We start from the raw sequence: 27,313 nt of genomic DNA, 5'->3' as shown, positions 1-27,313 counted from the left end.
GGGTACTCATTTGACCAACCTTGGAAGGATGGAAGGCTGAGTCAACCTTGAGCCGGCTGCCTGAAACCGACTTCCGCTGGGATCGAACTCAGGTCGTGAGCAGAGCTTTTGACTGCAATACTGCGGCTAACCGCTCTGCGCCAAAATGTTTACTAGCTGCCTTTCTTCCTTACTCGAGGTGGCTTGCGAGCATAGAAAATACACATAGAATAAAATACACTAAAAAACCAAAATTTAAAATCACTACTCAGGATTGCTAGTAAACAACCAAATGCAGTTCTTGGTCTTTTATGCATGGCTGTTCTCCTCTCCAACACCCCTCCAATGACTACAGGTCTTTGTTTTGATTATGCACGCCATTCCCGGACGTCCCTTCGCTCTGCCCTTGTGTCTTCCCGCGTTTCGTCTGCATTTTCAGGGACCTGTTTTATCTCGAATTTGAAAAAGCGGGCAAAACTCGGGGAAAGGCAGGGGGAGAGTGAGGCGACCTCTGATAGTCGGAAATGGCATGCATAAAAGGCCCTAAACAAAACTGTCTTCAACTGCCTTTCAAAGATTGAAAGTAAGGGGGCCAGTTGCACCTCCCTGCCTCTGAGAAGGCCCCCTCTCTTTAACCCACCAAAGGATCTTCTTTGATTGATGGGACAGTCAGGAGGGCCTCTCCCTGCGATCTTAATTAACGGCATTTATATCCTGTTTTCCAACACAAATGTTCTTAAAAACCATTTACAATAAACCATAAAAGCTTAAAACAGACAAAAACACTCACAAAATAACCGCAGAGGTCAGCGACATAAGAGTCCAACTCCCAAAGGCTTAGTGGAATCAAGATTCTTTACCTGTTGTTACCCAAAATGTACACCAGTGTCACAATATACACATATGAGCATCCCCACACATGTTGTAGAACTTGAACTTAGGATCCAGGTGACCCTTAAAAGCTTTGTATCCGTGGTGCAATTTCAGCAGGCTTGGTGAATAGGTTAAAACTATTCGTAGTTAGGTCTGAACTGACGATGCCCTTTGGACCAATTTTGCGTAGTTGTTTCTGTTGTCATATTGGCTTTTGAAAGCCAGTGTGGTGTAGTGGTTACAGTGTCAGACTAGGGTCATTTACGCATGGGTGCTTTCACTCACGTTCGCCCCCAGTCTGTCTCGGTTGTCCTTGGAATTATGCCTGAGTTTTCCATCCATTAGAGATGACCTTGCTGCCAGCCCTCACAAATCCTGGGACTTCCCAACCCTCTGGTAACCCAATTCTTCCCTGTCCCCTGAGCTCAGCCCGGGTGAAATCCCCATGCATAAGGCAAAGCACAGGACACGCAAGCTTGGTTTCTCTCACAGCCAATTACAAAACAGCGTGTAAAGCGGTGGGGATTCAAATGCTTTCTGCTTCCTTGAAGGTCTTTCTGAGCAGAAGAAAGCTTTTAAAAAACGAGGCTTGGATTCCCCCCCTTTTCAGATTGCTCCTTTTCCTTTTCCTTTTATCCCTTAGAAGCTCCTTGATCAATTGATCTTGAACAGCATATATCTAGTGTTGGAGGGATATAAGGACTGAAACAAATCTTGCCACTGACAGTGTAGCCTTGGGGTCCCTATCACTTAGTAAAAAAGGCATTATGTCAGTCACAGAGGCATTGGATTTGTATATTAAAAGGGGGGAAATATAGTGCGATCGAAGTTCCTCGTAAAAGCGGCATTCCAAAAGGGCATGGGCTAATGAGTCAATAGAGCCAGAAGAGCAAGAGCAGATCCTGTCTGAGTATGGTATATTCAGAATTCTGCCCTGCATTACCATAGAAGGGTTAGCATTCAATCTAGCCAAGCAAAAAGCTCTACAGAGACGAGGAGTTGTTAGATAATATGTATAGGCAGGCAGACCACGTGGAGGGGGTATTCCGAAGAACTGGGATGAACAGACACGACGAGCACGAAAAGTAGTGCTGTTATAATCGAGCTCTTTAATGCGCTTTTTATTTTTGGCAAAAGCTTCAGTTTTCCCAAGATCTGATATCATATCCTGCGAGAAGCCCAACAATGCCAGTTTCTCATCTAAGATTTTTTGCCATGAGGATTTAAAAGGGTCATGCTTCAGAGAAGCTAGGAACCCCTCAGTGCTAAAGCACAGTTTAAGGTGTAGTTTAAAGGCGGCCAACCACGCCCTAGCTTCAAGTGACATTTGGCCAAACTCGGAACAAAGAGTAACGCCAGTAACACATCGAGGGGCATTTAGGAGTTTTCGTAAGAACTGAAGCAGTGGACGATCTATAGATTCATTGATGACTGTAATCCAGATGGCAACACCAAAGAGGATAATTGGGGTAATTTTCAGGTTAAAAACCTGAATAGCCCCTGGAATATATTTGCCACCTTTGGTGTGAAAAAAATTGACAATAGCACCAACCCCAGGTTTAATTTTGTTGGACACTGCTTTTTGATGGGCATTCCAATTTAGGTTATGGGAAAACAGAATGCCAAGGTAAACAAACTCCTTGACTTGGTCAACCTCAAAGCCATCTAATACCCAGCGAAAAAGAGGCAATTTTCTCCTCTTAGTGAAGATCATAATCTTAGATTTATGATGGTTTATTTGAAGACCTTCCCTAGAGCAGTACTCAGAAAAAGTTTGCAAAGATCTTTTCAAACCAATTCTTGTGCGGGACAGGAGAACTGCATCGTCAGTATAGAGTAGAATTGGGCTGGGATGACTTGCAAGCTTTGGGGGGTGGCAAAACTCTGAGAAATTGGTTGCCATATCATTCAGGTATAGGTTAAGCAAGAGAGGAGCAAGAAGGCAGCCTTGTCTAACTCCCTTGACCAGTTCAAAGGGCTCGGTTAGTTCTCCTTGGTTGCCACAGCGAACCTGAGCTGTGAGGTCGGTATGAAATTGCTGAATAAGCCATAGTAACCTCCTATCCATAGTAGAATGTGATAGTTTCAACCATAGCCTCTCCCTCGGGATGGTATCAAAAGCTCCCTTAAGATCCATAAAACCCGCATAAAGGGTGCCATTTCTGGGGGAGGAATATTTCTCTGCTAGATGGGAGAGCACTAAACAGTGGTCCGTGACAGACCAACCCCTTCTAAAGCCAATCTGTTCCCAGCCAAGGATGTCATTACTCTCAACCCAGTCCAACAGCCTCTTTAATAAGTAGGAGGAATACAATTTGCCTAAGCAAGACAAAAGGCTGATTGGACGATAACAGCTTGGGTCAGAGCGCTGACCCTTTTTAAAGATTGGGACGATAATAGTATGTCTCCAAGATTTTGGAATAGCTCCTGAGGCATTAATTTGTGTGAATACAGGAGCAAGAATGTTGGCCCACCAATCGCTGTTGACTTTAAAAAGTTCGTAGGGAATTAGATCAGGACCTGGGGCTTTACCTGAGTGTAGGCGATCAATGAGCGGTTTAATTTCCTTAGGAGACACATCTGGCCAGGAATTCAACAAAATAGAAGGTGCTACAGGTATAAGACCCAGGTTTTCCACAGAGTAGGAGAAGAGGCTCTTGAAGTAAGCTACCCAGACTGAAGACGGGATACATGCGGGGACTCTGGCATAGCCATTGCTTAAAGAATTCACAGTCCGCCAGAAAGTTGAATTATCATTGTTGTTTATAGCTGTAATCAAGCTCCTCCAATTTTTATATAGGGCCTCTTTTTTCCTCCAGTTTACCAAGTCCTTGTAGTTCTTTTTAATAGTTAACAATTCCTTCAATACTAGAATAGTATTGTTCCTTCTGAATTCTCTATGTTTCCTGGTTATTGCTCGTTTGAGTAGTCTACACTCGTGGTTAAACCAAGAATTTCGTTTGTATAAAGCGTGAAAGCTTGAGGTGATTTCTTTAGTAAATAAAGGTTTAAATAAATCAATTAATCTGAAAAAAACATTTAAGACAGTAGCTGCAGACTCTTGCTCAAGGAGGGCAGCTTTCAACGAAGTCACCTCCAAAAGCTGCATTTTACCACGCACCAAGGAATCAAGCTCAGTACTCCAATAAACACGAGCTAGGGCTTTTTGGGATTGGTGCAATATTTGATGGTAGGACGGTAATAAGTGTGGAACACATAATTGGTTGATTGAAAGAGAGATAGGGAGATGGTCACTGCCCATGTAATCGCAGACTTCCATATTACTGATTAGAGGTAAGAGATCTAATGAAACCAGAAAATAATCGATAACACTGGCACCATTTTGGTTAAAAAAAGTGAAATCTCCATTAGGGTCGATCTGCGATCGCCCATTGACTATTATTAGGTTCCTCTGAATAGCGAATTGGGCCAGGCTTAAACCGGAAGAATTGATTGCCGAGTCCCTGGAAGTTCTAGTATACCATAGGGAGCTCAGGAAAGATTCATCAAAATTCCCTATAAGATTTTGGAAGAGAGTATTATCATCTGGCCCTATTCGTGCATTAAAATCACCAGCCATAAGAACTGGAGTAGTTGGGTAGTTATTTTTGATGTCATCAAATAGTTCTCCCAGACGGGCCCAGTTTCATGCAGTATTACTTGATCTACCAGGAGGAATATAAACAGAAAATAAAATAAGTGAAGAAAAGGTCAGGTTTACTTTAATTGCTAGCACCAGCTCTTCAGCCAAAAGAAGGTCAATTGAGCTTATGCTTAAAGAAGTGGAGATAAAGCATGCTAGTCCTGCACGAGGGCGGCCCACAGAGCCTTTGATTGCCTTTTGGGTAAAAGAGGTAAAGCCTGGGAGAAAGATCCCCTTTTTGTTTTATGTCCTTAAAATGCTTTTTTATGCAGCAATTGGGTTTTGGGGGATTTTCTCTCACAGTAAGCTCTACGAAGTAAGCCAATTACAAAGCAGCATTTAAAGGGGTGGGGACTTAATTTGAGCTTGGAGACTGCTGGTGCATAGATTCTTGACAGGAACGTGTGGGTTCAGCGAGCAACGATCCTCAGGCAAAACTCTCTTGCATAAACGACCTAGGATCTTGGGCACCCAGGTTCGAATCCCCACTTGTGCCATGGAATCTCGCTGGGTGACCTTGGGCCAATCACACCCTCTCAAGCTAACCTACTTCACAGGATTGTGAGGATAAAATGGAGAAGACGACGACGTAAGCTGCTTTGGGGTCCCCATTGGGGAGAAAGGTGGGGTATAAATGAAGTAAAATTAAAAACAAATAGCACTTTGCTCTGGCTTTACCAAAGGATTCTGGGGAAATGTCATGTGGAGATGTTCTCTGGTAGAGATTGCCCAGGTCCACATCTTAGAACAACAATTCCCTCGAACTATCCCCAGTCTAACAGCATCCTTTCATCACGTTCTAGAATACCGTGGTAGAAGAGGCTTTAGGCTGTCTGAAAAGGAACTTAAGTTTTGTGGAGGAGGCTTACCCCAGAGCCTTGTTGGCGTACGTCTTCACGTTGGCAGGAGACATGGAGACACGGCAACAGCTCCTGAGAGACTTAGATGAACAGGCTTACAAAACAGGTATGAGGGATGATTTCATTCACGAGCTGCTTCATTGGTTCCCAGTCAAATTACGACATGTTCTAAGTACCAGCCCTTTCCCAAGGGTGTTGTGCGCAAGTCTGAGTATCTTGCCCACTGCCTCTGTTTCTGGGGGGAAAATATATCAGCTCAATAGTCATTGTTTGACTGTATGGGCCAGGAAAAGAAGAAGACCTAACAAGAGATGGATTGACTCAATAAAGGAAGCCACAGCCTTCAATTTGCAAGACCTGAGCAAGGCTGTCCAAGATAGGACACTTTAGAGGACTTTCATTCATAGGGTTGCCATGAGTCGGAAGCAACTTGACAACACTTAGCACACACACATTGGCCAGTAAGACCCCTCTGGTATCACTGCGGCTGTACAGGTGTCCCCTTTATATGGTGATGGAAAGTGTCATCAAGATGCGGCCGACTTACAGGGACCCCATATGGTTTGCAAGGCAAGAGATGCTCAGAGGTGGTTTGCTGTTGCCTGTCTTTGTGTGGTGAACCTGGACGTCCTATTTGGGGTCTCCCATCCGAGTACTAACCAGGGCGAACCCTGCTGAACTTCCAAGATCTGATGCAATCGGGCTAGCCTGGGACATCTAGGTCAATCCCGATCGAACAAGATTAGCTGGTGCTTAATATGAAAGGTGCAGACTACAAGATTTTTTGTGTCCGTTTTGACAGAAAGACTGACGAGATGTATATGCCGAGAATATCCCCCTGCATAAGCCAAAGTGCGGGACACGGAAGCTTGGGGGGGGGTTACGTTTTTCTCCCAGTAAGCACCACAGCCAATTACAAAGCAGCGTTTCAAGGGGCAGGGACTCAAATGCTTCCTTCTTTCTCTGAGTTCTTTCTGAGCAGACTCACAAGAAAGGATTTCAAAATGATGCTTCGGGTTCTCCCCCCCATTCCTTTTAGAGAGCTCTGGCTTTTTTCCCTTCAAAAATGCTTTTTAACATGGCACTTGGGTTTCCCTGGGGTAGGGGGTAGGGTGGAATGGGACGTTTCTCTCACAGTAAGCACTACAGCCAATTACAAAGCAGCGTTTCAAGGTATGGGGACGCAAATGCTTCTTGCTTTGTGCTTGCTGACTGCTGGTGCATAGCAATTTTTGGATTCGCAACAGGAAAGTGAGGGTCAAGCGTGCAACGAACCCCAGGAAAAACTCCCATGCATAAATGACCAATGTGACTACACAGTTCAGCTGGGATTTCAGTTCTAGTCCAAGGTCCACTATTCTACCCAATGGATCTGCAGCGAATGGTCCTAGAAGCCCTTCTGAGTAAAACCAAATTCCCTGATTGTTTGCGGCACTCACTCTTAGAACCCGGCACAGTTATTGTCTGGAAAAGGAAGGAGTCAAAAAACGCAAAGCAGAGTTGCCTGATAATGCTGGGGGGGGGGGGGAACTCTGAAGCATTTGCCATTGCCGCTGTAACAATAGCTAAAGATGGCTACGATAGCTAAAGATGGCTATGAGCCCCCACTGATACCTGTTGCTTTGTACAGAACTAAGAATGCTCTTTGCTTTGTAGAAGGAATCGTGTCCTGGTCAGAGACCGAGATAACTGCCTATGTCCTCCTGGCTTACCTCTCCAAACCCGAGGTGTCTGCAGATGACATCAAAGTGGCCTCCCAGATTGCGGCCGCCCTTGTTAAGCAACAGAATCCATACGGGGGATTTTACTCCACGCAGGTAACATGTCGTCTGTTCTCGTAAGGGTGATGGGATCCTTGAGCGCGCCTCAAGATGTACACTCCGTCGGGGGCTTCGTCTTGGCGGAATGCAATGAACAACAATAATTTATGCATTGCCAACAAAGGCACTGTTCAGAGTGATCTCTGCATTCTGCTCTTGAGCAAGTTGAAAGAGCTGGATATGTTTAGCCTGGAGAGGAGAAGACTGAGAGGGGATACGATAACCATCTTCAAGTACTTGAAGGGCTGTCGTATAGAGGAGGGTGCCGAGTTTTTTTCTGTTGCGCCAGAAGGTCGGACCAGAACAAACGGGTTAAAATTAAATCAGAAGAGTTTCCGTCTAGACATTAGTAAGAACTTTCTAACAGAGCGGTTCCTGCATGGAACATGCTTCCTCAGGAGGTGGTAAGTGCTCCTTCCCTGGAGGCTTTGAAGCAGAGGCTAGATGGCCATCTGTCAGCAATGCTAATTCTATGACATTAGGCAGTTCATGAGAGGGGAGGGCATCTTGGCCATCTTCTGGGCATGGAGTAGCGGTCACTGGGGGTGTGGGGGGAGGGAGGTAGTTGTGAATTTCTATGCATTGTGCAGGGGGTTGGACTAGATGACCCTGGTGGTCCCTTCCAACTCTGCAATTCAAGTTCTCTGATCCTCAGGAGCCTGGCTGCTTCTCTGTCAGCTGTCAGAGGGTAGGCATGAGCTCACTGGCCTTGAGTTTGCATTTAAGACTTTTCCTGAGAGCAGCTTCCTTGCTCAAGCCACCAGCCATAGGCCATGTTACGGGCCATGATGAAGAAACCATCCAGGTTCACCACTATCTCGTTGTCTTGCTGGTATAGAGGTGGGGAGGGCCGTAGCTCAGTAGCAGAGCATCTGCTTCACGAGTAGAAGGTTCCAGGTTCAATCCCTGGCATCTCCAGTTAAAGGGACTGAGCAAGTAGGTGATGCAAATGACCTCAGCCTGAGACCCTGGAGAGCCATAGAGAGGGGCCATGGCTCAGTTTGTAGAGCATCTGCTTGGCATGCAGGAGGTCCCAGGTTCAATCCCTGGCATCTCCAGTTAAAGGGACTAGGCAAGTAGGTGATGTGAAGGACCTTAGTCTGAGACCCTGGAGAGCCGCTGCCGGTCTGAGTAGACAATACTGACTTTGATGGACCAAGGTTCTGACTCAGTATAAGGCAGCTTCATGTTTCATATTTTCATTTCCAAATGCCACTCTGCCACTGATGAAGAGGGCCGCAAATGCTACTGCCGCCATCTGGACCACAAAATTCCTATTAATTTTATTTCTTGCTTTTCTAGAAATATCATGTCACTTGAAGCTAGGGCGTGGTTGGCCGCCTTTAAACTACACCTTAAACTGTGCTTTAGCACTGAGGGGTTCCTAGCTTCTCTGAAGCATGACCCTTTCAAATCCTCATGGCAAAAAATCTTAGATGAGAAACTGGCGTTGTTGGGCTTTTCGCAGGATATGTTATTAGATCTTGGGAAAACTGAAGCTTTCACCAAAATTAAAAAGCGCATTAAAGAGCTCGATTATAACAGCACTACTTTTCGTGCTCGTCGCGTCTGTTCATCCCAGTTCTTCGGAATACCCCCTCCACGTGGTCTGCCTGCCTATACATATTATCTGACAACTCCTCGTCTCTGTAGAGCTTTTTGCTTGGCTAGATTGAATGCTAACCCTTCTATGGTAATGCAGGGCAGAATTCTGAATATACCCTACTCAGACAGGATCTGCCCTTGCTCTTCTGGCTCTATTGACACATTAGCCCATGCCCTTTTGGAAGGCCGCTTTTAGGAGGAACTTCGATCGCACTATATTTCCCCCCTTTTAATATACAAATCCAATGCCTCTGTGACTGACATAATGTCTTTTTTACTAAGCGATAGGGATCCCAAGGCTACATTGCCAGTGGCAAGATTTGTTTCAATCCTTATATCCCTCCAACACTAGATATATGCTGCTCAAGATCAATTGATCAAGGAGCTTCTAAGGGATAAAAGGAAAAAGGAAAGAAATATCAATCCCTAGCTTCATTCTTGAGATAGGTCACGATGGGTAGCCGTGTTAGTCTACCTGTAGCAGTAGAAAAGAGCAAGCTTCCACAAAGGGAGGGGCTGTGGCTCAGCAGTAGAGCATCTGCTTGGCATGCAGAAGGTTCCAGGTTCAATCCCCGGCATCTCCAGTTAAAAGGGTGAGGTAGAAGATGATGGGAAAGACCCCTGCCTGAGACCCTGGAGAGTTGCTGCCAGTCTGAGTAGTACTGACTTTGATGGACCCAGGGTCTGATTCAGTATAAGGCAGCTTCATGTGTTCGTGTGTTCATTTAAAAATAAACTAGATCAATTCCATAAATAGCACTCTCCTTGATGGCGCCAAAATCACACAAAAAAAGTTGTCTGCAGCTCGCTAGATGGAACTGACCTCACCCCAGAATGGAGGAAAGGGTTCAGCAGCGTGGGAGGGGAAAAGGATTAGGGAGGCCAGTTTTTATAGGGATAACCATTGCTAGTCTCAACCGTAAGCCCAGCGGAATAGCTCCGTCTTACAGGCCCTGCTCATGGCTTCCAAGCAGAGACCCTCTCCCACACATTCCCTCCCAAGGTCCCACCCACCCAAGGTCACTGTTTTCCTCTCCGCAGGACACAGTGGTCGCTCTGCAGGCTCTCTCTCGGTACGCAGCCTTGACCTATCACGAGATCGAAGGCGTCCAGGTGGTGGTGAAGTCCGCCACAGGTTTCAAGCACGAATTCCATGTGGACAAGGGCAACCGGCTGGTGCTGCAGCAGGCGCCTCTCCCCGAGGTCCCTGGCCAGTACACAGTGGAGGTCTCGGGAAATGGCTGTGCATACGTGCAGGTGAGCCATATGGAGGGGGGACGCTTCAATGAAGAAGAAGAAGAGTTGGTTTTTATACACCTACTTTCTCTACCACTTAAGGGAGAATCAAACTCGCTTACAATCCCCTTCCCTTCCCCTCCCCATAACAGACACCTTGTGAGGTAGGTGGGGCTGAGAGAGTGTGACTAGCCCAAGGTCACCCAGCTGGCTTCATGTGTAGGAGTGGGGAAACCAACCCGATTCACCAGATTAGCATTCGCTGCTCATGTGGAGGAGTGAGGAATCAAACCCGGTTCTCCAGATCAGTCTACCGCTCCAAACCACCACTGTTAATCACCACACCACCCTGGCTCCGTGATCCACTGGGAGGAAGAAGGGAAGAGCGGCACTCGAATCTAAAGGAGGGAATTGCCACAAGCTCTCTGAAGATCACCACCAGTGGGGAAAGGAAGCCCTTGAGAAGATGAAAGGGGAATTGTTATGGATGCTCTAGACTTAGGTGTGAGGCACCAGGAAACACTTGCTCTCCACTCTCTTTCCATGCTCAAGTGCTTGGCAGGAAGGATAGGGCTATTTAGAGGCCTCCTTCAGACTCATTTCCCACCCTCTGGGTGAAAAAAAGGAGAGCCAGCGTGGTGTAGTGGTTAAGAGTGGTGGTTTGGAGCGGTGGACCCTGATCTGGAGAACCGGGTTTGATTCCCCACTCCTCCACATGAGTGTCGGACTCTGATGTGGTGAACTGGGTTGGTTTCCCCACTCTTACACATGAAGCCAGCTGGGTGACCTTGGGCTAGTCACACTGTCTCAGCCCCACCTACCTCACAAGGTGTCTGTTGTGGGGAGGGGAAAGGAAGATGCATTGTAAACCGGTTTGAGACTCCTTAAAGGTAGAGAAAACCGGGGTATAAAGACCAACCTCCATCTCCACCTCCACCTCCTCCTCTTCGTCTTCTTCGACGTCTTCTTCTTCTTCCCACCACCTTTGCCATAGGCTCATATTATGGCTATTATGGCCCCAGCATTTATCCTCAGAAACCAAACCGAATGATGTGGGAGGACTGGCAATTCTTGGTCTGGCAGTATTCCTCACGAGCTGTTTTTGGCTCCGGGCCACCCTCAAGGCCAGTCTCTTCGCTCACCAGTCCGCAGGAGCTCAGAATAGGAACTATTTATCTCCCATACAGAGCACTCTTCGCTACAACCAACATCCCGAAAAACATGATGCTTTTAATTTGAGTGCGGAGACTTTGCCGAAGGAATGCAACCGGACTACCAGCAAATATTTTGATATTCACCTGCATGTAAGGTACTGTGCTCTAGTTCCTGGGTAGGGTTGCCAGTTCTGAATTGGGAACTACCTGGAGATTTTGGAGGTGGAGCCTGAGGAGGGTGAAATTTGGGAGGGGAGGGACCTCACTGGGGTATAATGCCATAGAGTCCACCTTCCAAAGCAGCCATTTTCCCCAGGTGAACTGATCTCTGTTTCCTGGAGAGCAGTTGTAATACCAGGAGATCTCCAGCCGCCACCTGGAGGTTGGCAACCCTATCTCCCATGTCAGTACTAACCAGGACTGACCCTGCTTAGCTTCTGAGATCTGGTGAGATCGGGCTAGCCTGGGCTATTCAGGTCAGGGCTTTTATGGCTTTACCGTGTTTTAGTGATTTTATTTTTGTTTTACTTTGTTAGCTGCTTGGAACAGGTATGTCTTCTGAGCCATTTTCTATTTGTTGCTTGTTGCACATAGATCAGACATTTTTAGCTTCAAGAAATAAAAATGCAGTACAGAGCAGGAGAGAGGGCAAAGGGGTTCCTTCCCCTGGGACTGAGAATAGGATTCAGCCCCTCAACTCCTTCGGCCGTCCAGTTTGAAATTTCCAGTTTCAGCTTCCTGTTTCAAAATCTGTTTGAAACTTCATGTTTGACTAGGGTTGCCAGCTCTGGGTTGAGAAATACCTGGAAATTTTGGGGGGCTGGAGCTGAGGAGGGCAGGGTTTGGGGAGGGGAGGGACTTCAGTGCCATATCCAATCGCCAAAGTGGCCATTTTCACCAGGGGAACCGATCTCTGTCGGCTGGAGATCAGTTGTAGTCCCAGGAGATCTCCAGCTAGTACCTGGAGGTTGCCAACCCTGTGTTTGACATTTTGCCTTCCTTCTTCCTGCAGCTACATAGGGGAACGAGAGAAAAGCAACATGGCCCTGATTGACGTGAAGATGCTCTCGGGACACATCCCTGTGAAGAAGACTGTGAAGAAGGTCAGCTAATTGATCATGGATTATATTTTGATACCATAGAATCATAGAATCATAGAGTTGGAAGGAACCATCAGGGTCATCAAGTCCAACCCCCTGTACAATGCAGGGAATTCACAACTACCTCCCCCCCCACACCCCTAGTGACCAGAAGATGGCCAAGATGCCCTCCCTCTCATCATCTGCCTAAGGTCACAGAAGCAGCATTGCTGACAGATGGCCATCTAACCTCTTCTTAAAAACCTCCATGGAAGGAGAGCTTACCACCTCCTGAGGAAGCCTTTTCCTTTCACTGACACACCTTGAGTTTGATCACTCTTTGGTTTTGTCTTATTGGGGGTTGGGGGTTGGTGCAACATGTAATTTTTATTACCACACCCTCCCAGCATATATGGTACTCATTCTCTTGACTAGCTGCTCAAGGACAGTGCTTATGCAGGGTCACGCAATGTTAGGGTTGCCAGCTTCGGTATACAAAATACCTGGACATTTTGGGGGTGGAGCCTGAGGAGGGCGGGGTTTAGGGAGGAGAGGGACTTCAATGGGGTAGCATTCCATAGGCCTTTTATGCACAGATGTTCCCCCGTGGTCAACCCCGCTGCTTCGGGGCTTCCTTTTGATTATGCGTGCCTTTTCCGCTCGTCAGAGGTCGCCTCGCTCTCCCCATGCATTTTGCCTGTGTTTTCCAGATGCTGTTTTAGTGGTTAAGAGTGGACGACTCTATTCTGGTGAACCGGGTTCGATTCCCCACTCCTCCACATGAGCGGCGGATTCTAATCTGGTGAACCAGGCTGGATTCCCCACTCCTCCACACGAAGCCTGCTGGGTGACCTTGGGCCAGTCACAGTTCTCGCCGAACTCTCTCAGCCCTACCTACCTCACAAGGTGTCTGTAGTGGGGAGAGGAAGGGAAGGCAATTGTAAGCTGGTTCGACACTCTTTAAAGGGAGAGAAAATCGGGGTATAAAAACCAACTCTTCTTCTACCCTATGCGTTTATCTGCATGTGGAATATGATAGACATGAGTATTTATTTTCTCGGAATGCTAAACCCTTTGCTCATTTTTTTGTGGGAAAATATGCGCAAGTGTTTGAAATATTATCTTATAGAAATTGGTGGATTTGATTTTTTGGGACACCAACTAACCCATTTATGAGGATCAGCCCACAGCTGGGGTGATCAAGAGGTCTTTTTCATATTTACATTGGATATATATATATACGTTTATCTTTTTTTCTGTTCCAACAGCTGTTAGAGAAGCCTCGAGTGAAAAAGGTGGAATTCGAACCTGACACGGTCAGCATCTACCTGGATGAGGTGAGGGCTGCACAGGTTTCTGCCATTTTAATTAAAACTGGGGTGTGGAACAAGAACGTTCATTTGGCAGATCGATCCATTGGGGAATGGGGAGTATCGGAAGAGGGGTGTGTTTTGAGGGTTGTTGTCTGCAGAAAGAAGACCAGAGAATCTTGGTTGAAAACTTTCCCCTCTCTGACAAAGGACGTTTATGCATGGGAGTTTTACCTAAGGTTCGTTGCTTGCTGGACCCACTTTCCTGTTGGGAGTCTATGGACCAGCAGTCTCCAAGCTCAAATCAGGAAGTTTGAATCCCCACCCCTTGAAATGCTGCTTTGTAATTGGCTGAGGTGAGAGAAAAGATCCCTCCCCCCAAACCCAATTGCCACATAAAAAAGCATTTTAAGAATATAAAACAAGAAACGGAGCAATTTGAAAAGAAGGGGGGGAGAAATCCAAGCCTCAGTTTTAAAAAGCCTGCTCAGAAAGTATTTGAATCCCTGCCTCTGGGCATGCTGCTTTGTAATTGGCTGTGAGCGAAACCAAACTTATGTGTCCTGCCTTATGCATGGGGATTTCACCCAGGCTTTGCTCAGGGGAGATGGAAGAATTGGGTCAACAGAGGAACGGGAAAGTCCAGGATTTGTGAGGGCTGGCAGCGAGGACATCTCTAATGGAGGGAAAACTCAGGCATAACTCCAAGGAACAACCGAGACAGACGGGGGGTGAATGTGAGTGGAAGTACCCATGCATAAACGACCAAAGAGTATCTTACGAAGGGAGATTGACTCTCAGATGCTATACCCTAAAATCTTGTACGTCTCTAAGGTTCTATTGGAATCTAATCTAGCTATTCCGCCTCTCTGTTTTTCTCCCTCTGCAGCTGGATAGTGAAGTGCAACATTACACATTCTCAGTGGAACAAGAATTTGAAGTGAGAGACCTGAAGCCAGTGACAGTGAAAGTCTACGATTACTACCATCCAGGTCAGCATCTCAGGAGCTGCCTCATTTATCATCATCCCCATTTAGGGCTTTTCCGCATGGTTTTTTTCCGTCGGCTATGACACCATACTGCTTCAGTTGATTCCCTTCTGGCGCACCTTTCATCGGCCCTCTGTTGTTCCTGAACGGTGGCTTCACTTGTGATTAGGCCCTGATAACATGGCTGGTCCCAGCAGGGGTGGAGATGGGACTGGGAAAGCATTTGGTTTGGGGGCTTCTCCTGTATGTGACAGGCCATTCTTCTCTCTCCCCCCAGATGACTATGCGGTCGCTGAGTACAACGCTCCCTGCAGCACAGGTAGGGATGGGTCGGGCTCCTCTTGCAGACGTTCCAACCAGTAGAGCGCTGTATTGCTGAAGGATGCAGGCTCCAGATGTTTGCCCTTGCAAACTACCTTGGTGAAATGGTTAAGAGCAGTGTTTTGGACTCTGATCTGGAGAACCAGGTTCATATAGCAGCATGAATAACACTAAAACAATTCAAAAGTACTAAAACGAAATACAGAAAGGAAATAATGGTTAGGTCATACAGGTTAAGCAGTTGCCACATCAGAATCAACATATACACTGGAAAGGTTGTCAGCAACTTAATTATCCTTCCCTTTAATGTGCACAATGTCAAAATCAAAATCTTGTAAGGCCAAACTCCATCTCAAAAGTTTCTGGTTGGTACTCTTAACTCGATCTAACCAACACAAAGGAGAATGATCAGTCAGCAGTTCAAACTTCTGTCTCCAAAGGTAAAATCTGAGTTTATTCAAAAAATTGCCAAACACTCTCTCGTGATCACCGCAAGATTTTGTTCTCTCGGAAGTAACTTCTCACTCAAAAAAACCACAGGATGCAATTCCCCATGTAAATCCTTCTGCAGCAAAAGAGCACCAATCCCAGTATCACTAGCATCTGTTTGCACAACAAAAGGGAGCTCAGGGTTTGGAGCTATCAACGCATTAGACTGCATTAAGACCTGCTTTAACGCTTCAAAAGCACACTGACATACCTCAGTCCAAACAAGTCTGATAGATTGCCTCTTCCTACCCAGATCAGTAAGAGGAGTAGCCAAGGTAGAAAAGTTCTGGCTATATCTGTGATAGAATCCAATCAGACCCAGGAAAGATTGTAACTGACACTTGGTCTTAGATACAGCCAGTCCTGGATGCTCTGAACCATAGCAGCAAGGTTTTTTTTTATAAAACCTTTCCCCACCCAATGGCCCAAATATTTGACTTCCTCTAAGCCAAAGTGGCACTTCTGTACCTTCACAGTGAGACCAGCAGACTTGAATCTCTCCAAAACTTGCTCCAAATGGATCAGATGTTCTGACCAAGTTTCACTGAAAACTGCAGTGTCATCCAAATAGGCACAAGCAAAACTAGATAGGCCACTCAACAAGGAATTAATCAACCTCTGGAAGGTCATAGGAGCGTTCCGTAACCCTAATGGAAGTGTAACAAATTCATAAACCCCCATATGTGTAGAAAAAGCGGTCTTCTGAATGGAATCTTTGTCCACAGGAACCTGCCAATAACCTTTACTCAGGTCCAAGCAGCTAATAAATTTGGCCCTGCCCAATTTCTCAATCAAATCATCAATGTGGGACAGAGGAAAATGATCAGAAACCAATGAACGACATTCTCACGATTACCTTGCATTTGTTTCCACAGAGAGCACAAAGGAAGATCAGCATCAACCTGTACCAGGAGATTGAAGCACACTGATGTGAATACTGAAATTGTCCTTTGGGGATTAATCTTCTTCTATTGTGTCCAGACTATGCCTCGGATCCCAAGATCCCAAACAGAAATCCCTTCCATATGCAGTGAGGAGGGGGTGTTGTGATCTCTCCCTCCACCTAAAGCCCCTGCATCACAAGCCAGATCTACATTTTTTGGAAGGGGGGCAAAAGTACAAAATGACACCCCCCATCTATTACATACATTTTTTCTTTACATATATGTATATAATTAAAGTATATAATACACATATATAATCAACAGCTCTTTTAAACAACAGAATAAACAACCAACTCCTTTCTCATTCTCACCCAAGAATGCCTCAAATTTCCAGTTTGTTCCCATGGCTAAGAATAAAATATAACAAAGAACCCAAATAGTTTTCTGAGCATACAGATGTTGAGAGATTTGGGCATGACTGTAGGCTAAAATAAGGTCATATCTGTTTGCTTTCCAAGGTGTTACTATGTAGTTTGACTATGGTCGCTTATGCGTGGGAGTTTTACCTGAGGTTCGTTGCTCCCTGGAGCCATACTTCCTTCTTGTGAAGCCATGCACCAGCAGTCTCCAAGCTCAAAACAAGAAGCTTTTGAGTCCTTGCCCCTTGAAATGCCACTTTATAATTGGCTGCAGTTCTTGCTTTGAGAGAGAAGTCCCACCCAGCGGAAATCCATGTGCTGAGTCAAAAAGCATTTTAAAAAACAAAACGGAGCTCACTAAAAGAAATGGTTGGGGGAGAGAAACCCAAGTCTCATTTTTAAAATCCTTTCTTCTGCTCAGAAAGAACTCCCAGGAAGCAAGAAGCATTTTAATCCCCGCCCCTTGACCTGTTGCTTTGTAATTGGCTGTAGTGCTTTCTGTGAGAGAAAACAAGATTGCGTGCCCCACACTTTGCCATATGCACGGGGATTTCACCCAAGCTGAGCTCAGGAGAGATGGAAGAATCAGGTTAACAGAGGGACGGGAAGTCCCAGGATTTGTGAAGGTTGGCAGCGAGGTCATCTGTAATGGGTGGAAAACTCATGGATAGCTCCAAGCAACAACCGAGACAGACCAGGGGTGAATGTGAGTGAAAGTACCCATGCATAAACTTCCTATGTATTCCAGCTTTACTACCATTTTCCATTCCAAAAATTTAATCTTTTTAATTATATAGCTAGAAATTTGGAACAGAACTGAATCAAACTTAGATAAAAGAGTCTTAGGTAATAAGTAATAAATATGATAACTGATATGGAAGAATATGTGATAAACAAAGAGTAATGTAATTCAGTGAGTTTGACAATAGAATTGTAATTTTGAATGGCAAGTTTCATATACACTGTTATATTAAGTTAATGTTTTAATGTGTTTATGGTTGTTTGAGTTTGTTAAAATAAAATTGTGGAAGGAAAAAAAAGCCTTATTACCTTGACTAAAAAACTGGTGCCACAAATCATGAGAATAACGAATGGTATTCTTAAATGTCTTGTGTTGTGCCCATTCGTTTTCTTGGCATAGACTGTATTAGTTCTATCCAGTTTATTTGATTTAAATTTGCAGAGAGATAAATTTAAGCCTACAGCCATATGTTTGAGGAGAATATGTTTGAGGAGACTTAAAATACCACTGTTCTGTTACGTTCTATTTTTTAAGTTCTGGCCTGCATGGTGTAGTGATTAAGGGGGGTGGTTTGGAACGGTGGACTCTAATCTGGAGAACTGGGTTTGATTCCCCACTCCTCCACATGAGCAGCGTACTCTGAAATGGAGAACGAGGTTTGTTTCCCCACTCCTACACATGAAGCCAGTTGGGTGACCTTGGGCCCGTCAGAGCGCTCTCAGCCCCACCTACCTCATAGAGTGTCTGTTCTGGGGAGGGGAAGGGAAGGGTGATTGTGAGCCGGTTTGATTCTTCCTTAAGTGGTAGAGAAAGTCGGCATATAAAACCCAACTCTTCTTCTTCTAGTCAATAAATATGAAGACCTTCTCACAAACCAAGCTTTGTGTCTGTGTACAGATGCGCCGTAACTTGTGTTGACCTATCTGGATTGTCATAATGTCTAATTGTGTAATGTGCCTTGAGTCTCAATGAGAAAGGCAGCTGTTCCCTCGCCCCCTTAGATCCGGCCCTGCCACATGCCATGCTGGGTTTTTCGGGAGGTGTGTTCGTCCTGATTCTCTGAAGCAGGAAGAATCAGTACCTCCCCATGAGGGATGAAAGTGCTTTCTACTCATGCAGGAAGAGAGCTGGACTTGGCCATGGCACACTTGTTTGTGGGGGGGAGTCAAACAGATTGCCTTCTTTACACAAAATTGGCTTCTTGTTGTGCCCTGAAACAAATTCCCGTAAGAATGACCAGCACTGTTTTAAGGCTAACAGAAGCTGGGTGGGGGGGTGTCGATATGAAACTGTGCAGGGAGGGGACAGGATTAAATCCCTTCTAGTTGAGTGATATGTTAGTGGTGAACCTAAACCCCTTGACTCACAAGGCAGTAGCCCTACCTCATGGCAGGAAGGCATGACCCTCCCTGTAAGGAGTCTAGCTGGGCTCTAACAAGTAGGATAGTGACAGCTAAAGTTATGAATTTTGATAGCAACTCCGAGGACGGCACAATAAAGATCCAATCAATCATCCAGAGAAGAGTATACACTGCAACCTTGCAGATGTAGAAAAATAATTATGGCAGTCACACACTTGGTAAATATGCTTGGAACAATGGTGAGGCCAAAGGGTAAGACAGTGTACTGGTAGTGGGCAGTCTCACACTGGAAATTATGGTACTTCCTAGAGCTTGTAAGATGACTACCTGAAAATATGCATCTTTAAGGTTGAAAATAGCAAACCAATAATTCTTTTGAAGCAACTCTAGAACCTTGGTGACAGTGGTCATGTGAAATTTTGGGACGTTTAAATATTTATTTAGGCCCTTAGATCCAGAATGGGACAATCCCCACCATTTTTTAAAATTAACCGGGAAGTAATGAGAGTAGAAACCATTCATAACCTCAAACACTGGAACAGGCTCAATGGCCCCTTTACTGAGGAACTGGACTACCGCCTGTTGCAACTCAGGAGGGGGAACCAGTGGTGGATGAACTGGTGAACAGGTGAAACGCGATAACTTTAAAAGCAAGCATGATGAGCTATGGCCATTACCCAAGCACCATTCATAATGCTGCACTCAGCTGAGGCAAAATAGAACCATAGAGTTGGAAAGGTCCACCAAGGTCACCTAGCCCAACCCCCTGCACAATGCAGGAAATTCAAAACTACCTTCCCCCTCACACACACACACTCCCAGTGACTCCTACTCCATGACCAGAAGATGGCCAAGATGCCCTCCCTCTCATGAACTGCCTAAGGTCATAGAATCAGTGTTACTGACAGATGGCCATCTAGCCTCTGCTTAAAATCCTCCAGGGAAGGAGAGCTCACTACCTCCCTGTTCCACTGAGGAACCGCTCTGACTGTCAGGAAGTTCTTCCTAATGTTTAGATGGAAACTCTTTTGATCTAATTTCAGACCAGTGGTTCTGGTCCAACCTTCTGGGATCATCATAGAATCATAGAGTTGGAAGTCATAGGGTGACTTTGTGAGTCACAATGGTGTGCATTTGTACACACATACTGCACAGAGCACACGCACTAGTCTCCGAACTGCGCACACTGCAAATCATAAAGAATCACAGCTAAGGTTGCCAATGCCAGCTTTGGAAATTCCTGGAGAACTTGCCTTTGCAATTTCACAGGGTCTTAGCATCTCATTTCAAACCCGCACAAAGCAACCCCAGATGTTTTGTTAGTGTGCCACAGATCCACAGCCAGGGGGCAGTGTTGAACCAGAGTCTCATAAATTCATCATCAGAACTGAAATCCCCCCCACAAGATTCCTGCATCAATTTATGGTTGCCAACTTCCAGTTGGAGCCTGGAGATCTCCCGCAGTTACAACTAAACTCCAGACGACAGAGATCAGTTCACGTGGAGAAAATGGCTGGTTTGGAGGATGGCCTCGTATGGTATTATAACCCCCCTGAGGTCCCTCCCATCCCCAAACCCTCAAGCTCCACCCCTAATCTCTAGCAATTTTCTAACCCAGAGTTGGCAACCCTAAGCATGATCCTGGGAAGTAGGCAGAGTTCAAACACAAGAACAACAAGAATTATTCTGAAGTGGAATGTGCGGATTCTGCCCATCTTCAGGCTGGCCTCTGTGTTCCCTGTTAATGCTTTCTAGGGGGTTTACTTAAACCGGTCTATTTGCCTGCTAAGTACCCAGAAAGCTCTTAACACTATAAAGTGTAGAAGCGAGGAAGAAGGCAAGTTTTGGATTGAGTTCTTTCCAGTCCAATGGTTTTGCCACTTTATAATTAAACGAACAGTTCCAAAGGGGACAAAAACACACACATAAAACGGAAGATTCTTTTTTTCATTCAGCAGGTTCACTATTCACACTGGGGATGCTTCAGGTACAAACGCAGAGGATTTTAGTGGTTATCTTCTTTTGTAATTTCTGTGGAAAGAAAGACAAGTTTAGAATCATACGGTTGTGAGGGTTCATACAGACCATCTAGTCCAACCCCCTGCCCAATGCAGGATCAGCCTAGAGCATCCCTGACAAGTGTTTGTCCAGCCTCTGCTTAAAGACTGCCAGTGAGGGGGAGCTCATCACCTCCCTAAGGAGCTGATTCCACCATTGAACTCTTACTGTAAAAAATTTTTCCTAATATCCAGTCGGTACCTTTCTGTTCGCAATTTAAACCCATTCTTGCAAGTCCTATCCTCTGCTGCCAACAGGAACAGCTCCCTAGCTTCAAATTCTTCAACAGAGCAATCATATCCCCCCCTCAAATTCCTCTTCTCCAGACTAAACATCCCCCTCAGCCTTTCCTCGTAGGGCTTGGTCTCCAGGCCCCCGATCATCACAAACGGACAGCGCGGGAGCTGAAAATGATCCATCTCATATCTCTGTGGCACGCAATACTGTCTGGAGGCTGCTGTGTGGAAGGTGTTCACGTGAAGGGCCCTCAGGGAGGCTCAGGGGCAGTAGCCGGAGCCCCTCCTTAGTTCACAAGATTTCCCTTCTTGCCACCTCAAAATGTCCACCAAATATTTTCCACTGTGTGGGGAAATCCTCCTCGTTCACTGCAACTGACTGAACGTGGTGACTAAAGGGAACCTCCATGTTCAGAGGCAGTCAACCTCTGAATCCCAGTGCCAGAAAGCATCATCAGGGGAAGGCCTCGGACTCTATGCCTGTTGTTGGACCTCCAGAGGAACTGGCTGACCACTGTGAGACAGGATGCTGGACTAGATGGACCACTGGTTTGATCCAGAAGGGCTCTTCTGATGTTGCTATGAAGGCCTCAGCCTCTATGCCCTGTTGGTGGGCCTTCAGAGGAACTGGTTGGCCACCATGTGAGCCAGGATGCTGGACTAGATGGACCACTGGTCTGATCCAGCAGGGCTCTTCTGATGTTGCTATGAAGGCCTCAGCCTCTATGCCCTGTTGGTGGGCCTTCAGAGGAACTGGTTGGCCACCATGTGAGCCAGGATGCTGGACTAGATGGACCACTGGTCTGATCCAGCAGGGCTCTTCTGATGTTCCTATGAAGGACTCAGCCTCTATGCCCTGTTGGTGGGCCTTCAGAGGAACTGGTTGGCCACTGTGTGAGACAGGACGCTGGACTAGATGGACCACTGGTCTGATCCAGCAGGGCCCTTCTGAGGTTCTTATGAAGGCCTCGGTCTCTGTGCTCTCTTGCGGGACTTCCAGCAGAACTGGTTGGCCACTGTGTGAGACAGGATGCTGGACTAGATGGACCACTGGTCTGATCCAGCAGGGCTCTACTTATGTTCTTAATATGTCATGGGCAGTGGCTGGGAGAGATGGAAATTTGAACATAGAAGATGGATTGGGGAATAAATGCCCAGTTTTGTGTGCCTAACCCAATGGTGACTGAATCGGAAGCTCGGCTTAGCTGGTTTTTTGACCAGAAAGGAGGAGTGGCCTCTCCAAGCTCTCCCCCAGACTCCGCCCCTCTAACTCTCAAGGTGTGTCTCTTCAGCCCAACCCACCTGTGCCACAGGGCGCGTTGTATTCAGCCACGGCGTAGTCCTCTGAGGGAGACAGAGAGAGAAGAAAGGCCTGTCAGATGATGGGGAAGTCTAAACGCTACCACAGACCATTTTGCTGGACTCCCGGTAGGGTTGCCAGCCTCCAGGTACTAGATGAAGATCTCCCACTATTACAACTGATCTTCACCCAATAGAGATCAGTTCCCTGGAGAAAATGGCCACTTTGGCAATCGGAGAAACAAACTGGGGAGCAGCAGGAGAGCCGGCAGTGTGTAGTGGCTAGATCTGGGAAACCCAGGCTCAAATCCCCACGACCTTGAGCCAGGCCTTCTCTCTCCTAGACCCGTTTTTGCCAGTGAGGTGCTGACCTGGGTGGTAGTAATCATACACCTTCACTGCCGCCGGCTTCAGGCCTTGTACTTCCACGTCCTGCTCCACAGAGAAATGGTAGTTCCGCACGGTGTCATCCAGCTGTGGGGAAACAGAACGGGGGAAGGTCTCACCTGTAAGTAAGGTAACCGCCCGAGAAAAGGGATGCTCCCCAATTTCACTGCCCCGCTCCTTCCATGGGAAACCACTATTGGCTTTTCCTTGTCTGCAGATCAAACCCTTTTTGCACCATTTCAAGTTTCCTCGCATTGAATTTCTCCTGTTAACCCCATGCCATATTAAACATTGGTCTTTTATGCATGGCTGTTTCCCTTGCCGTCACCCCTCTGACGACTTTGGGTCTTAGTGTTGATTATGCATGCCATTTCTGACCATCAGAGATAGCCCCGCTCTCCCCCTTTTTCCCCGTGTTTTACCCGCATTTTCAGGGACCTGTTCTATCTCGAATTTGAAAGCACGGGCAAAAATGCGGGGAAAGGCTGGGGGAGAACGAGGCAGCCTCTGATGGTCGGAAACGGCATGCATAATCAACACAAAGACCCGAAGTCATCGGAGGGGTGACCACGAGGGAAACAGCCATGTATAAAAGACCATTATTTCTGAATTGATGGCATGGAGGAGCATGGCTTGAAATGGTATGAAAATGGAAAGAAAGAAAGAAAGAAAGAAAGAAAGAAAGAAAGAAAGAAAGAAAGAAAGAAAGAAAGAAAGAAAGAAAGAAAGAAAGAAAGAAAGAAAGAAAGACAAGACAAGACAAGACAAGACAAGACAAGACAAGACAAGACAAGACAAGACAAGACAAGACAAGACAAGACAAGACTGCTGGCCATAAAAATGGACAAAATGAAAAGGTCAACAGATAACAAAGTTGCAAAAGTGCCGGAAAGTGGCAAAGGTGCTCATTTGTCCCAGATGGACAGTTCCCTGGGAGGAATGCCCCCTTTACCTTCCTTCGCCACCCCCCTGCATCTTGTCAAGCTGACCCAAGAAAATAAAAAAGATCTCACCTGATCCAGGTAGAGACTGATTTTGTCAGGGTCAAATTCCACCTTCTTTACTCCAAGTTTCCCTTCCAGCTGTCAGAACACAAAAATAAAAGACACAGTTAAGAACCCTAAAGATTCCCACGATACTATTAATGAACCACCCTTGTTCACGGCAGAGGGACATCCAGTTAAAGTGGGGTGAAATCACAATGTGATTGGCGTGTCCAGCGAGCCTTAGCCTGGGTGGTTCAACAAAAGGGGGGGTCCTGAAGCTGCCTCCACCCACCCCGACCGTTGCTTCTGCCTGGGGCAGCTCATGCTCCTTCCCTGGGTTAGAGACTAAGGAGAGGGCCAGGGAGGAGGGGCCGTAGCTCAGTGGCAGAGCATCTGCTTGACATGCAGAAGGTCCCAGGTTCAATCCCCGGCATATCCAGTTAAAAGGACTAGGCAAGCAGGTGGTGGGAAAGACCTCTGCCTGAGACCCTGGAGAGCCGCTGCCAGTCTGAGTAGACAATACGGACTTTGACGGACCGAGGGTCTGATTCAGTAGAAGGCAGCTTCATGTGTTCATGAGAGAAGGTGGAATATAAATATTTTAAAGAAATAAAACTCATTTCATGACGAGTGCAAAATGCAGGCAGCGGAGGAGGGGCAAAGACATTCTCACCCTCCTCACAGACTTCTTCACGGGGATGAATCCCGAGAGCATGTTCACTTCTATCAAGGCCATGTTGCTCGATTCCCGTTGCCCCGTGTAGCTACGGGAAGAGGCAAAACACGTTTCAACAGGGAGGGCAGTGGTCAAACTCTGGGAATTGTACAAATTCGTTTTGAACTTTCCCAGGTGGCCCCAGGGAACTGCTGTGGGGACGGAGAAGGGCAACTCCGCTTGGTGGCTGAAAAGTTTTCCCACCTACTCCCCTCCAAGTGTGCTCTGTAGGCTCAGGAAGCCGCCGAGAGAAAATACCGTACCTCACTTGAAGATGGATATCAAAATGTTTCCTGGAAGTCTGATTGCACTCTTTGGGGGATGTCTCCACAGTCAGCGTGAAAACGTTGGTCTTCTCCGGATGTAGGTTATATCGAAGCATGCTCTAGTTGAGAGAAGAACACTGCTGAACCCCAATTCTTGCTGACGGACAAGTGAAAGTATTGGGCTAGTGGCATACCATGGCCAGCTCCACAAGTGGTGTCTTCTCATGGAGAGATGGGGCTTCCATGGACACACCCCATGGATCACCCTGGTATTGGTAAACAACTTGTCCAAGCCAAGCCATCCACTAGTGTGGTGTAGTGGTTAAGAGCGGTGGTTTGGAGCAGTGGACTCTGATCTGGAGAACCAGGTTTGATTCCACCACCCCTCCACATGAGCAGCAGACTTTAATCTGGTGAACCAGATTTGATTCCCCACTCCTCTACATGAGCGGCGGACACTAATCTGGAGAGCCGGGTTTGGTTCCCCACTCCTCTACATGGTTCTAGGGGCCTCATATACAGTATATATATATTGTGACATACACATTTTAAAAATTAAAATCAGAATGTACACGGAGGTCAGCTGGTGACAATGGAGAGGGGGAAAGCCCGCCAATAGAGAGGAATGGGGAGAGCATAGAGTTGACTGGAGAGTCACGGGGGGGGGGGCATCAGGATTTTAGAGATGCTTAGGTGGGGCATGGCCAAGAAGAAAGTTGGGAACCACTGGTCTAGAGCATCCAGGCCCATTCCCTCTTCATCTTCTCAAGGGCTTCCTTTCCCCACTGGTGGTGATCTGCAGTTCCCTCCTTTAGAATCACGTGTCGTACTTCACCTACCCCTCCCAGTGGATCACGGAGCGCCTTTGAAGCGTGCCCCCCACCCAGAATCCCCATGGCTCACCTGCACGTACGCACAGCCGTTCCCCAAGACCTCCACCGTGTACTGCCCGGGGACCTCGGGGAGAGACGCCTGCTGCAGCACCAGCCGGTTGCCCTTGTCCACGTGGAATTCGTGCTGGAAACCCGTGGCGGACTTCACCAGCACCTGGACGCCTTCGATCTCGCGATAGGTCAAGGCTGCGTACCTGGAGAGAGCCTGCAGGGCAACCACCGTGTCCTGCGGAGAAGAAAACAGTGACCTCGGGTGGGTGCGTGGGTCGGAGGAAATGCATGGGAGATGGTCTCCGCTTGGAAGCCATGTGACAAAACTATTGGGTTTTATATACGGTTAATATGGCAGAGTTTGCCCAGTCATGGAAGAGTGATATTGAGCGCAATCATAGAATCATAGAATAGAATCAGGTAACCGCCAGGGTCATCTAGTCCAACCCCCTGCACAATGCAGGAATTTCACAACTGCCTCCCCACCACACACCCCTGGTGACCCCCTACTCCATGCCCAGAAGATGGCGAAGGTGCCCTTCCTCCCATGAACTGCCTAAGATCATAGAATCAGCATTGCTGACAGATGGCCATCTAGCCTCTGCTTAAAAACCTCCAGGGAAGGAGCATTTACCACCTCCTGAGGAAGCCTGTTCCACTGAGGAACCGTTCCACTGTGGAATCAAATCAATCTTCCCAAAAAGCAAATTGCAAAAAAGTAGAACTTACATTTATTCAAGTTTAGTATGTTAACATCCTTGTTGTGGTTGGTGAATGATAGAAAGCCTCATTTAAAGAATACATTTCCTGACACAAGTGGCTGGCTAATCCAGCATCATAGGAGTGCAAGAATGATTGCACTTGTTTTTACAGGAGAGATCTGTAGAAACATCTGACTCCATGCCAAAAATATGGAAAAGAGAGAAAGACGAAATGGCTACTGAGAGAGAAGGAGGGGTCATTAGAGGGCAGTCCCCAGGTTTGGTCAAAGAGGAACATCCTATTCAAGAGATAACAACTGCAAACTTAGAGTAAGTTAGCGCCCCCCCTCCCAATGTCAAGGCATGCTGAGTTGCTCTCACTCCAACAAAAACCAGATGACCCTGGTGGTCCCTTCCAACTCTATGATTCTGTGACAAATCATCAGATTTAAAAAGATCGTGGCAAAACACGGCATTAACTCCCCCCAATAAATCACTGCAATCACCGCATTGGAAGGCGCCTGAGAGCTCATCTAGTCCAACCCCTTGCTCAACAGAGGAATTCCAGCGCTGGAGCATTCCTGACAGCCAACTGTTCAGACTGTCCTTGAAGACTTTGAAGTAGGGTTGCCAACCTCCATGTACTAGCTGGAGATCTCCTGCTGTTACAATTTAACTCCAGCCGATAGAGACCAGTTCCCCTGGAGAAAATGGCCGCTTTGGCCATTGGACTCTATGGCATTGAAGTCCCTCCCCTCCCTAAAGCCTGCCCTCCTCAGGCTCTGCCCCCAAAACCTCCTGCTAATGGCGAAGAGGGACTGTAGATAGTTAAATTGTGGAACTCCCTGCCCTGAGGAGGGTGGGGTTTGGAGAGGGGAGGGACTTCAGCGCCATAGAGTCCAATGGCCAAAGCGGCCATTTTCTCCAGGGGAACTGATCTCTTATCGGCTGGAGATCAGTTGTAATAGCGGGAGATCTCCAGCTAGTTCCTGGAGGTTGGCAACCCTCCCCCATTTA

General features: G+C 46.8%; 2 protein-coding genes across 2 annotated transcripts in view; one reads left to right on the top strand and one right to left on the bottom strand.

Annotated features, from left to right (window-relative positions):
- LOC130476395 (alpha-2-macroglobulin-like protein 1) overlaps positions 1-14,911 on the top strand; it is a 61,434-nt gene extending 46,523 nt beyond the window's left edge. The window contains exons 29-36 of the mRNA XM_056848330.1: positions 5,299-5,461; positions 7,033-7,179; positions 9,829-10,037; positions 11,204-11,325; positions 12,183-12,273; positions 13,518-13,586; positions 14,449-14,551; positions 14,826-14,911. Of these exons, the coding sequence (XP_056704308.1) occupies positions 5,299-5,461; positions 7,033-7,179; positions 9,829-10,037; positions 11,204-11,325; positions 12,183-12,273; positions 13,518-13,586; positions 14,449-14,551; positions 14,826-14,911 (990 nt within the window). The remainder of the gene's footprint in view (positions 1-5,298; positions 5,462-7,032; positions 7,180-9,828; positions 10,038-11,203; positions 11,326-12,182; positions 12,274-13,517; positions 13,587-14,448; positions 14,552-14,825) is intronic.
- Positions 14,912-20,745: 5,834 nt separating this feature from the next.
- Positions 20,746-27,313, bottom strand: part of LOC130476390 (alpha-2-macroglobulin-like protein 1) — a 97,216-nt gene continuing 90,648 nt past the window's right edge. The window contains exons 32-38 of the mRNA XM_056848326.1: positions 25,615-25,830; positions 24,709-24,830; positions 24,404-24,494; positions 23,758-23,826; positions 22,729-22,831; positions 22,361-22,402; positions 20,746-20,795 (exon numbers count right to left, since the gene is read on the bottom strand). Of these exons, the coding sequence (XP_056704304.1) occupies positions 20,770-20,795; positions 22,361-22,402; positions 22,729-22,831; positions 23,758-23,826; positions 24,404-24,494; positions 24,709-24,830; positions 25,615-25,830 (669 nt within the window). The 3' untranslated portion in view covers positions 20,746-20,769. The remainder of the gene's footprint in view (positions 20,796-22,360; positions 22,403-22,728; positions 22,832-23,757; positions 23,827-24,403; positions 24,495-24,708; positions 24,831-25,614; positions 25,831-27,313) is intronic.

Source organism: Euleptes europaea, chromosome 4 (genome assembly GCF_029931775.1).
Source record: "Euleptes europaea isolate rEulEur1 chromosome 4, rEulEur1.hap1, whole genome shotgun sequence".
In the NCBI taxonomy this organism is placed as follows: Eukaryota; Metazoa; Chordata; class Lepidosauria; order Squamata; family Sphaerodactylidae; genus Euleptes; species Euleptes europaea.
The sequence above is the reverse complement of the archived record's forward strand: the minus strand, read 5'-3'. Positions and strand labels throughout refer to the sequence as shown.